This window comes from Camponotus vicinus, unplaced genomic scaffold (assembly GCF_025532165.1).
Source record: "Camponotus vicinus isolate PSW18456_S1 unplaced genomic scaffold, iyCamVici1.0 SCAF_13, whole genome shotgun sequence".
Lineage (NCBI taxonomy): Eukaryota > Metazoa > Arthropoda > Insecta > Hymenoptera > Formicidae > Camponotus > Camponotus vicinus.
In genome coordinates, this window is record NW_028141949.1 from 11,522,501 (window position 1) to 11,538,222 (window position 15,722).

At 34.1% G+C, this 15,722-nt stretch overlaps 1 protein-coding gene across 5 annotated transcripts in view; it reads right to left on the bottom strand.

Annotated features, from left to right (window-relative positions):
- Hlk (hulk) overlaps positions 1-15,722 on the bottom strand; it is a 42,338-nt gene that overhangs the window by 14,583 nt on the left and 12,033 nt on the right. For 3 of the 5 annotated variants that reach the window (XM_083087210.1, XM_083087208.1, XM_083087207.1), the window contains exons 4-15: positions 9,218-9,253; positions 7,262-7,444; positions 6,971-7,114; positions 6,709-6,891; positions 5,466-5,597; positions 5,074-5,388; positions 4,772-4,954; positions 4,547-4,678; positions 4,115-4,429; positions 3,671-4,000; positions 3,283-3,603; positions 1,847-2,029 (exon numbers count right to left, since the gene is read on the bottom strand). In XM_083087210.1, the coding sequence (XP_082943336.1) occupies positions 1,847-2,029; positions 3,283-3,603; positions 3,671-4,000; positions 4,115-4,429; positions 4,547-4,678; positions 4,772-4,954; positions 5,074-5,388; positions 5,466-5,597; positions 6,709-6,891; positions 6,971-7,114; positions 7,262-7,444; positions 9,218-9,253 (2,457 nt within the window). Of the gene's footprint in view, positions 1-1,292; positions 1,344-1,846; positions 2,030-3,282; positions 3,604-3,670; positions 4,001-4,114; positions 4,430-4,546; positions 4,679-4,771; positions 4,955-5,073; positions 5,389-5,465; positions 5,598-6,708; positions 6,892-6,970; positions 7,115-7,261; positions 7,445-9,217; positions 9,254-15,722 lie in introns of all 5 variants that reach the window. The other 2 variants (XM_083087211.1, XM_083087209.1) reach the window with 2 other exon arrangements.

Here is a 15,722-nt window from a genome sequence, read left to right on the forward strand (position 1 = left end):
ATTGAAATTCAAATTGTGTACCTAGGTTTTTTGTGATCGATACGGCCTCGGTCTAAAGGGATGACATGCATTTTAGAAAGACAAACATTATTGACGCATCACGTTAAACATTTCCTCAATATTGTTATATACGTAATAATTGTTATATTATATGAAAAGGGAAAATCTTCTTCGATATCCAAAAAGTCGTTTTCTATCTCGTAGATTTATACGAGATAAATATTTGTTTATTATAGAAATAAATAAGATAAATAATAAATCAAATAGTGTTTGAAACCTGAATACGTGTTAAAGCTATCGTGCTTGCAGAAAATTACAAATGTCTGTCGTATATATATATATATATATATATATATATATATATATATATATCGTATATATATATAATCTATAAATATGATAATATGTAAATATAAAAAAATATCAATAAGAGTAAAAAATATTTTGGCATTGGTATCAATTGTAAAATATAAAATTTATGATACGAATCATTTATGCATTTTTATATTCTTGTATTACGTTTTTTTTTTTTAATAAGATATGGTTTGCCGATATCGTCGTTAAATTGCTAAAACAATTCGCGATTTTAACTTTCTCGCAATGAATTACAAAAGTTTTGTTAAATGCAAAGAGAGAAAACAAAAAAAAAAAGAAAAAGAAATAGAAACAGCCATAATTAGAAAAGCTGCAAGAAATAAAGCTTTGCTTTTTTATTCATGAGATCATTATTTGTAATCCAGCGGTGAGGCGCCATGATCATTTTCTTTCACGAAATTATAACTTCGAGAAAATTTACACGACGTACCACCGTCAATACACTATATATTCTGCATTATTATATCAATGCAATTGCATACTAATGCACAACGACAAAGTGAGTGACACAAGCTTGCGATTATGCTTTAAATGCATTGCGCCGTAATCAAAAAGTTATAATTAAAGCTAGCTTATACATATAAAATGAACCCACTTTATATGGTTCAACGAACTTCTTAACATCTCGCAATTTTTTTGATCGAATTCTTTTTGACTAATGTACGAATCGAAAGCATGCATCGCGCCGTTAGACTGACGATAATCTCTATGCAAATTAGACTCGACGTGTGTTTTTTTCTTTTTTTTTTTACTTTTTCACGATTTTGATCATGGTGATCGTGATGGTGGTAGTGTGATCGGGGTGATCACGGCGCGAGTGTTGTACTCGTAGCCCGGTGGTATAGTCACGACCGAGATTAACGTCACAAAGAACAGTACACCAGTAATAATAATCATCATCCTAGAAATCTCCTTACTTTTCTGTTCGATTAGCCATTCCAGAACTCTGTCCTCGTTCTTAAGATTACCTACAAAAGGCACACACGCGTATCAGGATCAGCCGGATTCGATGACGCACCGAGATTTTGTCAGTAGAGAATTTCGTTATCGCTTTATCGACGCGGAAGTTGCTGAAAGGAACATGCTAACAATAAGTCGCTCTTCATTGTATTGTATATGTTTCAATCATAGAAAATTAATATTTTATATTTTATAATTCACAAGAAAATACAATGGCAATATTACGTATGCACATTATGTATGTATGATAACGAATTATTATAGTAAAAAGCAAAACATATGTTTCCATTTAATATGTTTGATTCTTTTACTATAATTTTATTTTTATTAGAATCTCTTCGTGAATTAATGCAAATTGTCGAAAGTATACGTAGAAGAGTGACTTAATAAAAAAAGAACGCGTAATAGAGCGTAAAGTGCTCGATCTTGTTTTCTTTCCATAGAAAACAAAAATCATATGGCAAAGGCGGGGTCATAATAAAAAATAAAAATGAAGCCTTTCGGCACTTACCGTCGTACATGATGGGAACTCCGGTCTCGTAATAAACGAGAGCCGGAAAGGAGAAAACACCGATTTCAGCCGCCAGTTTAGCATCGTTTGATTTGACGAATTGAATACCGTGTTTGTCAGTATCATCGTCAATCGTTTCCAACTCCTCCAGGATCTCGCTGCAGGACTCACATTTGTCATCGTCTGTTAAATAATTTATCATGCATATACAGGGTGTCCCATTTTAATGTCCCACCCCAAATAACTTTCTTATTTTTAATTTTAGAAAAAGATGTTTCAGACAAAAGTTGTATGGTTTCAAGGGGGACATAAGGTGGTGTCATTAGTTTGACCTTGAATAGTTACTTGAAAGTCACGTGAAGGCCACTTTCAATTTTTTAAATGGAATCGCCTACTTTTTATTACATATTCTTGCAGCTCATCTCGAGAGCTTTCCAAAACACTATAATTAAGTTAGTTTTCATTAAGTACTTTCCAAGTTATGAGGCTTGAAATCATTTCTTAATTTTACATAAACCGTAAAATATCTTGTAATATATTCTTTTCTCGATTATCTTACCATAATACTTTTATGTACAAAATAATGAGAGAAATCAATTGGTGTAAAGAAAACACATAATTGTTTCGAAAAAAAAAAATGTAATTGTTAATTGCAAATTACATTTTTTCTTTCGAAACAATTATGTGTTTTCTTTACACCAATTGATTCCTCTCATTATTTTGTACATAAAAGTATTATGGTAAGATAATCGAGAAAAGAATATATTACAAGATATTTTACGGTTTATGTAAAATTAAGAAATGATTTCAAGCCTCATAACTCGGAAAGTACTTAATGAAAACTAACTTAATTATAGTGTTTTGGAAAGTTCTCGAGATGAGCTGCAAGAATATGTAATAGAAAGTAAGAGGTTTCATTTAAAAAATTGAAGGTGACCTTTACGTGACCTTGAAGCAACTATTCAAGGTCAAACTAATGACACCACCTTATGTCCCCCTTGAAACCATACAACTTTTGTCTGAAACATCTTTTTCTAAAATTAAAAATAAGAAAGTTATTTGGGGTGGGACATTAAAATGGGACACCCTGTATAATACAAATGCATATAGACGTAAAAATATAAATCTTTGTATTATCTACTATTTTATATAATAATAATTATTATCTAGAATTAACATTATATATAAATTAAGATTATATAATTTCTGATAAGATTTAGATAAATATTATATTTTATATTTTACATAAAAAAAGAAAAAATTTTTTTGCATCTTATGTAGAATCTCTTCTATTAAATGTATTTTTAACTACGAATTCTTTAAATTCAATTTTGAATCTAGAAATTTTTCTTTAGTAAAAATACTCAGTAAAGCATATATGTATATGTAATACCAAAAATTATGTCAAAAAATCGAAAATGTTAAAAATTACTCACAGAAGAAAACAGCGAGGTGTTCGACATCGTTGATGAGAACTTGTAATGTTTTTCTATCGACACTTTCGATAACATCTGGCGTTGTTGTGCGTAGATCGAGGACCCACTCTAAAATCTCTTCCTCGTGCATCATGTCGCCCGAATAGATCTGCCGGAACTTATGTCTATAGAATGCCAACGCCGGTAATCCTGGAAGATCATATTCCTTCTCGATTCCCTCGTCGGAGATCTTTATGAAATCGATTTCCTTCTCTTCGCACTCATCATCGATATTCTCGAGCTCCTGGAGGATCTTTTGACTTTTTCTATCGCCTTCTTTGTCTACAAACAAACGATACAGTGTATTCAATCAATTAATTCTGTAGCGATCGTATTGCGATTGACGTACAAAAAAAGACGACGACATAGTCGTTTTCGTCGAGAATGTTTTCCAGCATTCTAGCATTGACTTCTTCGATTTTCCCTGGTATTTCCAAAGTGTCCTCATCCGTGATCCAAGACAGTACCTCGTCTTCGTCATCGAGATCGCCACTATAGATCAGTGGGTCCCTGTTTCTGAAGAATGCGAGAGTTGGGAAATGTTTGATGCCATATTTCTTCGCTATAACAGTGTCCTCGGTAGTGACGAATATAATGCCCGTTTCATCGAGTTCATCATCGATATTCTCCAATTCGTCGAGGATATTGTCGCATTTCTCTCCCTCGTCACAACTTCCACCTGTCATAATTTTTAATTGCTTATATCAAAAGAGAGCAGAAAAAAAATTATCGCTATCGATTTTAACTTGATTAGCAGTCCAATAAAAATATATATTGATGAAAAAATGCTCACTAAAATATACTACAACATATTCATGGTCCTCTATAAGATCCGTCAATATTTCATCCGTAACTTCCTCAATAGTAGCGCTGTTCTTTTGCTGTATCAGCCATTCAAGGACTTCATCTTCATTCAACAAATCACCCTCATATATCGCTGGAATTTTATCCTCGAAATATATCAAGGTCGGCAGATGATCGATACCGTATTCCTTCGCCTCGGCGTCGTTGTCTATACGGACGATGATGATGCCTTCTTTCTCCAAATCATCGTCGATATTCTCCAATTCATTTAGAATCCTCATGTCCTGCTTATCGTCTTTATCATCTACAAAAAAAATCAATTCGTTGATTGGTTTCATTCGCCGCATATAACAGCATCTTAACAAATAACAGCGGAAGAATGTTAAAAGAAGAAATAGAAAGAGACGAATCAATCGCTTACAGAACAGAACTGCCGTGTACGGCGAAGTCTCCATTAATTTTTCGATCATTTCGTCCGTTACTTCCGGGATTTCGGCATGCTTTTTCTGATGCAACAACCAACCTAGTATTTGATCCTCGTTCATGAGATCGCCTGCGACGTAATTGGAAGAATTTCTTCAACGTTTTCTAATTAATTTACGTCTCTCGATCTTATGATTAAATAATAATCTTCAGTAAGACTGACCATCATAAACATGCGGTATTTTTCGTTCAAAGAGCACTAAAGTAGGAAGCGTGTCTAAGCCGTATTCTTTCGCCTCGTTCAAGTCACTAATCTTCACAAAAGCTATGTTGTGTTGATCGCAATCATCGTCGATGTTTTCCAGTTCGCTCAATACCTTCTGACTCTTTTTTTGATCTTTGTCATCTGCAAAGCGACGATAGAATCAATGATTGTGAGCAATCTAATTATATGAATAATTTTTAACAAAGAAAAACTCAAAAGAAAGAAGAGATAGACGGAAAAACGCAAAATATATTACTGACAAAAGAGAACAGCTACGAGCGGCATCTTCTCGATAACCATATCGAGCATTTCATCAGTGACGTCTTCGATTTGGTCGATCTTTTGTTGTTGCTCCAACCATTTGAGCACCTTCTCCTCGTCTTCCAGATTACCTTGATACACCATCGGAATGCCTTTCTCGAAGTAAAGCATCGTAGGTAATTTCTCGATACCGTACTCCTTAGCTTCCTCTGAACTGTCGATTTTCACGAATGTTACGCCAAGTTGATCGCACTCATCATCGATGTTCTCCAACTCGTTGAGAACCTTTTGCGACTTCCGGTCGTTATTGTCGTCTGCGATCATTACGAATATGTCCTAACATTATTTGTATATAATCAATTATAGTTTGAGACTTTCGCGAGCAACTTACAGAAGAGCACGGCTAGAGTTTTCCCGTCTTTGATCAGACGATCTAGCATCTCATCGGTGACATCCTCGATCTCATCCTTTTCGAGTTGTGACAACAACCACTCTAGGATTTCATCCTCATTTTCTATATCTCCTGTAATCAAAGAGTTACTTCACCTTGAATCGAAATACACAGGCCGACAAAATTTGGCCAAACCTCAAACCCAGAAACCAGAATATACTTTTCCGAAGGTTTTCGACGCGCTGAGTTCGAATCCGAGGTCAGAATTTCTCTGGTGACTCCGGTTTTCGAGATATTCTAACCTAAAAGTGCCAAAATCACGGTTTTTCGAGATATTTGAGGTTATGTTACATCGCAAGGTAATTTTTTTTCATAAAACCATTAATGGGGTCCGAAAGAACTACTCTTCCTCTTTAAAAAACATTTTGATTTGTCCGGATATCTTTTTTTATCTTTGAGAAATTGAATGTTCAAATTAAGTAGTTTGACATTTTTGATATTTGGAAATTGAATAGCATCAGGTAAGTACAATATAATGTATGTACACGAAATATACATTTTTAAAGGGTTTTGATGCACGCTGATTCGAAATTTGACATTAGTTTTGCAAATTTAATTTGTCTAAACAATTTGTTTAAACAATTTGTTTAAACAAACTATTGTAAAAATAATGTCAAATTTCGAATCAGCGTGCATCAAAATCCTTTAAAAATGTATATTTCGTGTACATACATTATATTGTACTTACCTGATGCTATTCAATTTCCAAATATCAAAAATGTCAAACTACTTAATTTGAACATTCAATTTCTCAAAGATAAAAAAAGATATCCGGACAAATCAAAATGTCTTTTAAAGAGGAAGAGTAGTTCTTTCGGACCCCATTAATGGTTTTATGAAAAAAAATTATCTTGCGATGTAACATAACCTCAAATATCTCGAAAAACCGTGATTTTGGCACTTTTAGGTTAGAATATCTCAAAAACCGGAGCTACCAGAGAAATTCTGACCTCGGATTCGAATTCAGCGCGTCAAAAACCTTAGGAAAGGTATGTATATTCTGGTTTCTGGGTCTAAATTTTGTCGGCTTGTGTTATCTATCTACGAATCGTTTTTACGAATGAATTTTTCATCTTTATTAATTTAAATGCAATGCATATCCGGAATTATATTTCAGCATTGTTTACATAGGAAGAGAGAGAGAGAAAAAGTGCTCTGCCGAATGTTCGATTCACCTACCCACCGTCGTAAACATTTGGTATCTGCTTCTCGAAATAGACAATTGCTGGTAAATTATCAATTCCAAATTCTTCCGTTGCCTTCTCGTCATCGATCTTCACAAATTGAATTCCATGCCTGTCGCAGTCATCGTCGATCTTTTCCAGCTCGTTTAGGACCTGCATAGAGTCTTCGTCGTCGTGATCATCTGCAAGGATGAGAGTGCGTTACGAGACAAAATCCAGGCAAATGATACTAAAATAATAGCAAAATAGAACGATGCGAACAGAATAGAACAACTAGATTGTCTATATTTCCAATCAATGTGTTCAACGTTTTAGCAGTAACATCCTCAATAACGTCCTCTTCATCTCCTGTGCTTTTATTCGCCACCAGCCATTCTAACACATCTTCTTCTTTGCTCAGTTCATCTAAAAGCATACTACGAGTTAATTTCGTTGCAAAATTGCTTTACATGATTAAAATGGGATAATTATGTATCAAATTAATTTAATAGATTTAAATCGTACGAGTATTTTGCATATTAATATTATATTATGCATTACTCACGTACTTACTTTCGTAAATGATCGGGATTTGATGCCTATAATAAACAAGAGCTGGAAGAGAACCGAGGTTATATTCGTCCGCGAGCTCCTCGTCTGCTATCTTTACGAAGCCGATGCCTAATTGATCGGCCTCGTCATCAATGTTCTCCAATTCTTGCAGAGCTTTGAGGCACTTTTTGCAGTCTGGTTTGTCTGTCCCATTTGAAATAAAAAGATGCATTATTGTATGCCTTTGTCGTTGAACGGTCGATGCCATCCTTGAATGCTAATTGTTCCGTCCGCAAGTCCATAATGTCAAAATTGAAAATTCTCATGATTCTTGAATTTTATTTCGTCATTTTATAAAGAGTCATTGGTGTTGTTGTACGCTTAGTGTCGATAAATATATTTTGTAAATATATTTTATTACACAAAAAATTTATAAAAATTTACAACCTTGTCGAGATAGCTCTGATCCGACTTACTTTTTTTGTGAAATAATGAATAATTCTTTTTTAGATTGTCTAACAAGGATGTTGAAACAAGATTAGATTAGTATACACAATTACTCTCAAAAACGTCTCACTCTTATAAAACACATTGTTCTATTCTAAACAGGGATGCGAAAAAATAATGCAGTTTATATTCTACACCTGACTGTGCACACTCAGAATGCAAACAATAATTGAATATTTATAAATATTTTAATTAGAGAGCGCCTCGTGCCAAGAATTTACAATCAAAGCACTTATAAATAACACTGGTTGACAGAAATGCAATTTTTTTTAAATATGCGAAGTTGTTTTGGTAGATTTTTGATGCGCTGATTACAAATCTGGCTCTAAAAATGTATCACGTCAAGTTTTTTAAATATTCTAATCTAAAAAGTGCAAGAAATAAAGTATTTGGTCATTTTCAACCTATAAAATCTCTAACAATTTCTTTTTCAGCATCCAGGTCACATTAAAATGCTATTCTTACCCTTTCCAACGCATATTCGATTGCTATAATCCAATTTTTTTTTCATTGAGATAGAGCAAATTGAATTTTTTTGTTTTTCAATGCAAGAGGGTATACGTGTAGAGAAGGCACAAGGACTTCTAGATATCTCGAAATGAATCTCGAAACCTTGACGTGATGCAACATTTTCGAGATCAAATTCATAATTATCCCATCAAAATTGACCAGAAACAACTTCGTTTACTTTAAGGCCAGAATGATATCGATCAATGTAATAGAAAAGGAAAAATTTGGCAAGCTTGATGTTAGCTGATTCTTCTTATATCACAATTACATACATCACATATATTATTTTGCTTCAAATACTAATTTACTAAAAACAATTTTTAAAAGATTTCATCAGAGTATCCATCGTATATATTCGAAATGAATGAAACGTGTGAATGTAAAAGCTCTTGCCGCTTTATTGATATCCGTTTTTTCCCCGCATACCGCATCCCTCTGTCGTTGTACACGTACATTGGAGCGAAGAGCTGCAGGGACGATGCGATAGATACAACTCTGATAATTGATGAACACGCAAATCGAGTTAAAAATATGTTTGAAGGAAATACATTTGCCGGAGGTAAACGCGTATCACAGCATGTCGCCATTCTGGATGATGCACTTGCGAAAAATAATCACTTCTTTGTAAAAGAAAATAGAAAAATGATTTCATTGTATAGTGTAAAAAAAAAGACAATTTTTTGCTTCTCATAATTTAATAGTTATCTCATAATTTGTAATAAAAAAATTAAATGCAAAAAAATTGCAAACGTTATGATGATAAGTTGATATCAGTCACTTTATGAAAAGTGATCTTTCATTAGTGCATCAACCGATATTGGATGCATGTAGCAGTATATGTATATGTGTGTGTATGTGTGTGTATGTGTAAACAAGCGTAGGGTACAGAGATATTGTGCAACAGATAGAGAAAGAGAGAGAGAGAGAGAGAACATTGTTCTCTTATAAATATGTACTTACTAGACCCAGTGCCCGTACACCGCTCCGTGTCCGGACCTATCCGTATCAACACACACAAGAATTTTCACATATATGTATTATTTACAAGTATATTGAATGTAATCGAATCGCAAAGTGGATGGAATAATCCAGCATGACAGATTTGATTGGCTTCATTGTTCTCTTTGTGAAGATGATTCATATCTTTGTTAATCCAGCTCCCCATTTTGCGATAAGATGTTTCAAACTCGATGAACACGATCGACACGGACAATAACGGAAGACAAAAACAATAAAGATAGATGGGTGGAGATTTTTACAGAGGTACACAAACCGACGTAAACATTGCGTTTTATACAGAGAATGATTACAAGTATTTTCTATTTATCTTTTATTAGTCAATAAAAATATCTCTCCCTCTTTGAGAATCCGATAAAAGTGTATAACAAGCTACACAGCGCCGCTTGGATATGTTATAGAGAAGGTTGTCCTGAGGAATTCCCCACAAAAAAAATAAGTAGGCATTAATTTAGAGGATATAACGAGTTAAAATTAAAGTTTGACAATTTTAGACATTATACTGGATTATATTACTGGAATTAAGAATATGTATGGATATGAGGTTTGTTTACATCGTACTGATTTGATATCATTTATAACTCCTATAGGTTATGAATATATTGTTTGTCGATATAATTGGTTTCATGTATTTCTCACAATTCGCTAACAGCTTTCAATAAACGACTATACGAATTCCTAAGTATTGTTAAGGATAAAAATAAATTAATGGATTTTTTGTTGATCGGAAAATTATTCGGACACATTAAATTAATCTTGACTCTCACTAAAGAGTGAACCTCATCTTACTTTATAATATATGCGTGGATGCACAGTGGGTCCTTCCCCCCATGGGAGGGTTTCACTTTCGGAAGATATAACTTAATCCAAACTAAATTTTAATTGTAAATAGGCAGATTTTCCAGAAGTGGACCTTCTCGTAGCCCCCCCCCCCCCCCCCCGGGCGGAAACTACTATGTCCACGCATGTACTTTGCAAAACGAAACAAAGTTCACTCTATATCTAACCTTGACTCTCGCTAAGAAATTTCGTTTGAAAAGAAACCAATTGTACGACAACACATTTATGACTATGGAGGTATAGAAAATATCAAATAGATTAGGATGGTAAACAAACCCATATGTATACAACGTTCTCAATATCAGTCTACAATACTTAAGGGGGGAAAGTCATGTAAACGTACGTTTCTTTAAGATTTTTTTATAAAGAAATGGAAAAGTTTATTGAATTAACATAAAGCAATATTTATTACAATAAATATTGTTTTTTACCGATTGTTTATACAAAAATAAGTGATTTTTTTTTCAAAATGGTCCTGAATTTTTAATTTTTAATTTTTTTTTTTTCTCTCCGTCATGCAAAGCGTATTAATGTATTTTAACGATAAAAATTTGATTTTTTGATTTTGTTGAGATTTGAGACCTGTAGGCTGCACGGCGCAAATCTGAGGTGCCGACTTCCAGCAGCTGTGGCGCCGCCATTTTGAAATATTTTAGTCTAAAAAAATTTGTCGATATACTTTACATCGTATATTTTGAGATATGCTTTATGTTAATTCAATAAACTTTTCCATTTCTTTATAAAAAAATCTTAAAGAAACATACGTTTACATGACTTTTCCCCCTTAAGAAAAGCGTTAAAATTGTCAAACTTTAACTTGTTATATCTTCTAAACCAATGCCGTCCTCCACATACTTTTGTTTACGGCGAATTACTTAAAACAATCTCTTCAATAATATACTCAAGCAATCATAAAATCGATGCTGTGTAATCTTTTATGCACTTTCACCGAGAATCCTTCTCTGCATATATATATACATATGTATTAGAAACAACTACATGTCAAGGAATATGAAATCGTACACGATGATACGTATGTATCTAATTATGATTAAAAGCTTAGTGATAAAAAAGATTTATGATAAGCTGCCTTATTATAAAATTGCTATTATTAATTCGTTGCTTTGTAATATAATTGAGCGTGCACATAGTAAAAATATCTTAAAATTGTAGTAAACTTGCGAAAGAGTTAATTGTATTTCTTATGTATTTGTTAATTGTAATTCTTATCTTTTATGTACAGCGACAAACAATTCCTCTCGTCGCACACGTGATATACACAGGTGATGATTAGTAAAACGTCGGACAATACAAGTTAAATGAACGATAGATATTATAATGTATAGGTTACACAGTCAAGGTACATTACATAGTATTGCTGTGTATCCGTTGATTTTTGGCGCCGACTGATTACTAGCCTAGATTAGTCTCGTAAATGGATTTCGAACCAGAAGAAATCTTACAAGATATATATATATATATAAAAACTATATGTCATGCTATTTTGAAAACTTTAGAAGCACCGGTTGTGTATGTGTATATGTGAGATCAATCATGCTCTGAATCTCTGTCATTACTTAAAAAAAAGATCGTTGATCTATACAATTAAATTAGAGCTGTCTAACTAACATGAATAATCGTTTTGATCGGCGTCCCTCTTTCTATGTTTTTCTTCTGCTGCTTGATTGTTTGCTCGTTCGTTTGGCAATTCTTTTAAATTGCATTAAATATTAGCTTAATAAGCAAAATTTTCTTTTTTCATTTTGTATCAAGTATATCTTATAGTTCGTGAATTTAGTTTAAAAATTATAGAGCATTAGATTATCAAGACGTTTATTTTTTGTTTTATATGTATTGTGGAAACTTTGTGAAAGGATCCCGCACATTTTATATGAAATATGGTTTCGTTCAAATTGGCTGAAATTGAAATATGTTGTAGTTGGTGGTATTGATCAAAAATTTCCTCGCGCAAAAATTCAAAAAATTAAAAGTATAAAAGATACGATGATTTGAAGTGGGTGGTATTGAAGTTTAAAAAACGTTTGGATTTGAATACATAGATTAAATTAATATATAAATGTTTTAAAAGAAAATGTTTATATATAATGTGTACCACTTATATATAATGTGTACCATATATAATGTGTATACCACTTCTACAATATTTAATGATTCCAAATCCTTTTTATTACATATGTATGCGCATGCGTGCGTGCGTATGTGTGTGTGCGCGCGCGCTGTGCTTGATCTCTGCGTAACATACACAAGCATGACAAAAAAAGTCTGGAGTCATTAAATATTGTAGAAGTTGCATACATTATATATATATATACTTATATATATATATTTTTTTTTATTATTTTTTTATATTATTATATTTTTGTTATATTTTATATATACAGGGTGTCCCGAAACTAACGCTTGATACGATTTTTAATTGGCCAGAGAATCTGCGTTTAAAATATCAAGCGTTAGTTTCGGGACACCCTGTATATGTATACATACACAGGGTGTCTGATAACTTTTTCCCGAAGTGTGAAGGTAGATTGGCTTAAATTAAAAAGAAAGGTCCTCTACTGTTTTGCGATATTCGCAACAATTAACGAAAAATTAATTAAAGAAGATCGGCCAATCTGCGTGAGTAGAAGTGCGCGGCGACGAGAGTTGTCCCATTGCAATCTTATACTAGGCGCGCGGCAAAGCGGTGAATGGGGAAGGAATGGTGAGTGCGGCCCGGACCGCTTCTACTCACGCAGATTGACCGATTTTCTTTAATTAATTTTTTGTTAATTATTGCGAATGTCGCAAAACAATAGAGGACCTTTCTTTTTAACTTAAGCCAATCTACCTTCACACTTCGGGACTGCAAAAAGTTATCAGACACCCTGTATATACATATATGTGTGTATATATATATATATATATATATATACAGGGTGACCCATTTTAACTTAGGCAGCCAAATAACTCGAAAAATAAGCACACTACGAAAAAATGTTTAGAATCAAAATTTTGTCATTTCGAGGGGGACGTACAATGACGTTAAAATGAGCCCCCCCACCCCTCCCCCTGGGCGGTGAGGGGGGGAAAGTTTGAAATCTTAAATGGGAACCCCTATTTTTTATTGCATATTCGGAATCTTTGGCTAAAAACACATACAATTTGTCTGAAACATTTTTCTCGATTCATGATAGATGGCGCTGTAATCGACGAAATTCAATTTCTTCGATTTCTCTTACTGAGAACCCATGCTTACGATTCTGCAATAAATTAACAATAAAAGTACCACGTTTTCATTGTTAATACTCGAAATTAGTCTTAAAACAAACTTCTCATTATTTTTTATTACTCATTAATTACTTCTCAAGAAACTGCTTTTAGCGTAACCTGCCCTTTAGGCAACTTGAATGGTCCAAAGTACCGAGACATTTTGGACTTTCCATCTGATGGAGTTCCTCTAAGTATCCCTATGTATGTATTTTTTTAACATTTGTACTCTGATAAAATTCTGGTAAAATGGCAAATTATACGCCTACAGAAGTAGTCGATATTCTTATAACCTTTGGCGAATGTGGTAGAAATTACAGACTTACTGCCCGTACTTATGCGGAGCGATTCCCAAATCGCCGCCATCCTACTGATCAACAAATTATAAACATTGAAAGGAGATCTCGTAATAATCCACTTCATCGCGAAAGGCGAAGGAATAGACTTCATAATAATAATGACCCTAGATTGCTCGCAGTTTTGGCTATGGTTCATCAAAATCCCCATATTAGTACCCGTCAAATAGAACGAGAACTGGGAATCCCTCAAACTACGGCACATAGATTGTTACGATCAGTCAATTACCATCCGTATCATATTACTCTGGTACAGGAATTAAGTGAGGCCGACTACGTACTCAGAGTACAATTTTGTAGATGGGCTCTTGAGATGTTAGATCAGAATCCAGATTTTTTTAGTAATGTTTGTTTCAGTGATGAAGCAACATTCATCAGCAATGGTAGTCTCAATAGGCATAATTGCCACTATTGGTCACCAGAAAATCCACATTGGTATCGTGAGGTGCTTAATCAACATCGTTGGAGTTTATATGTATGGGTAGGCATTTGCAATGGCCAAGTCATTGGACCTCATTTTTTTGAACGTCCAATTAATAGTCCAATGTATTTAGAATTCCTCGAAAATGATTTGCCAGCATACCTAGAGAATGTTCCCCTTGCAGTTAGACTAAATTTATGGTATCAACAAGATGGTGCTCCTGCTCATTATGCTCGTATTGTACGGATGTTTTTGAATCAAAGGTTCCCAAATCGGTGGATAGGGCGGGGTGGACCAGTTCTGTGGCCTCCGAGATCACCGGATTTGAACCCCCTTGATTTCTTTTTATGGGGATACGTTAAAGATGCAGTGTATAGTAAAGCTCCAACGACAAGATTGAATATGATGGAAAGAATAAGAAGAGCTTGTGAAGCTATAACTCCTTTAATGCTAGAAAATGTACAACGTAACTTTCGCTGTCGATTACTGTTATTCTTAGAAAATAATGGTGCACACTTTGAGCATCTCCTCCATGCGGAGAGAGCTGATAACAATGCAATCTTGCCTTAACTGGTTGGGTCACCACACGACCTTGCCTTCACTGGCTGGGTCACTACTTGACCTTGCCTTAACTGGTTGGGTCACCACACGACCTTGCCTTCACTGGCTGGGTCACTACTTGACCTTGCCTTAACTGGTTGGGTCACCACACGACCTTGCCTTCACTGGCTGGATCACCACACGACCTTGCCTTCACTGGCTGGGTTACCACACGTTCAAGCACCCCGAATTGTGAGAGGCGAGGGGACTCACGTTAATCAAGCACCCCGAAGGGAACAGAAAACTGCTACGTCCACGACGTTGTTCCTGGGTTACGCTAAAAGCAGTTTCTTGAGAAGTAATTAATGAGTAATAAAAAATAATGAGAAGTTTGTTTTAAGACTAATTTCGAGTATTAACAATGAAAACGTGGTATTTTTATTGTTAATTTATTGCAGAATCGTAAGCATGGGTTCTCAGTAAGAGAAATCGAAGAAATTGAATTTCGTCGATTACAGCGCCCTCTATCATGAATCGAGAAAAATGTTTCAGACAAATTGTATGTGTTTTTAGCCAAAGATTCCGAATATGCAATAAAAAATAGGGGTTCCCATTTAAGATTTCAAACTTGCCCCCCCTCACCGCCCAGGGGGAGGGGTGGGGGGGCTCATTTTAACGTCATTGTACGTCCCCCTCGAAATGACAAAATTTTGATTCTAAACATTTTTTCGTAGTGTGCTTATTTTTCGAGTTATTTGGCTGCCTAAGTTAAAATGGGTCACCCTGTATATATATATATATATATATATATATATAATATTCTTTTCAAACATTGATATATTAATTTAATTTATTTATTAATATTTAATGTATTCAAAAACATACATTTTTCAAACTTCAATATCACCTCAAATACTTCAAATACTTCAAATCATCATATCTTTTATACTTTTGATTTTCGGATTTTTTGCTCGAGGAAATTTTTGATCACTACCTAAACTATGACATATCAATTTCAGCTAAT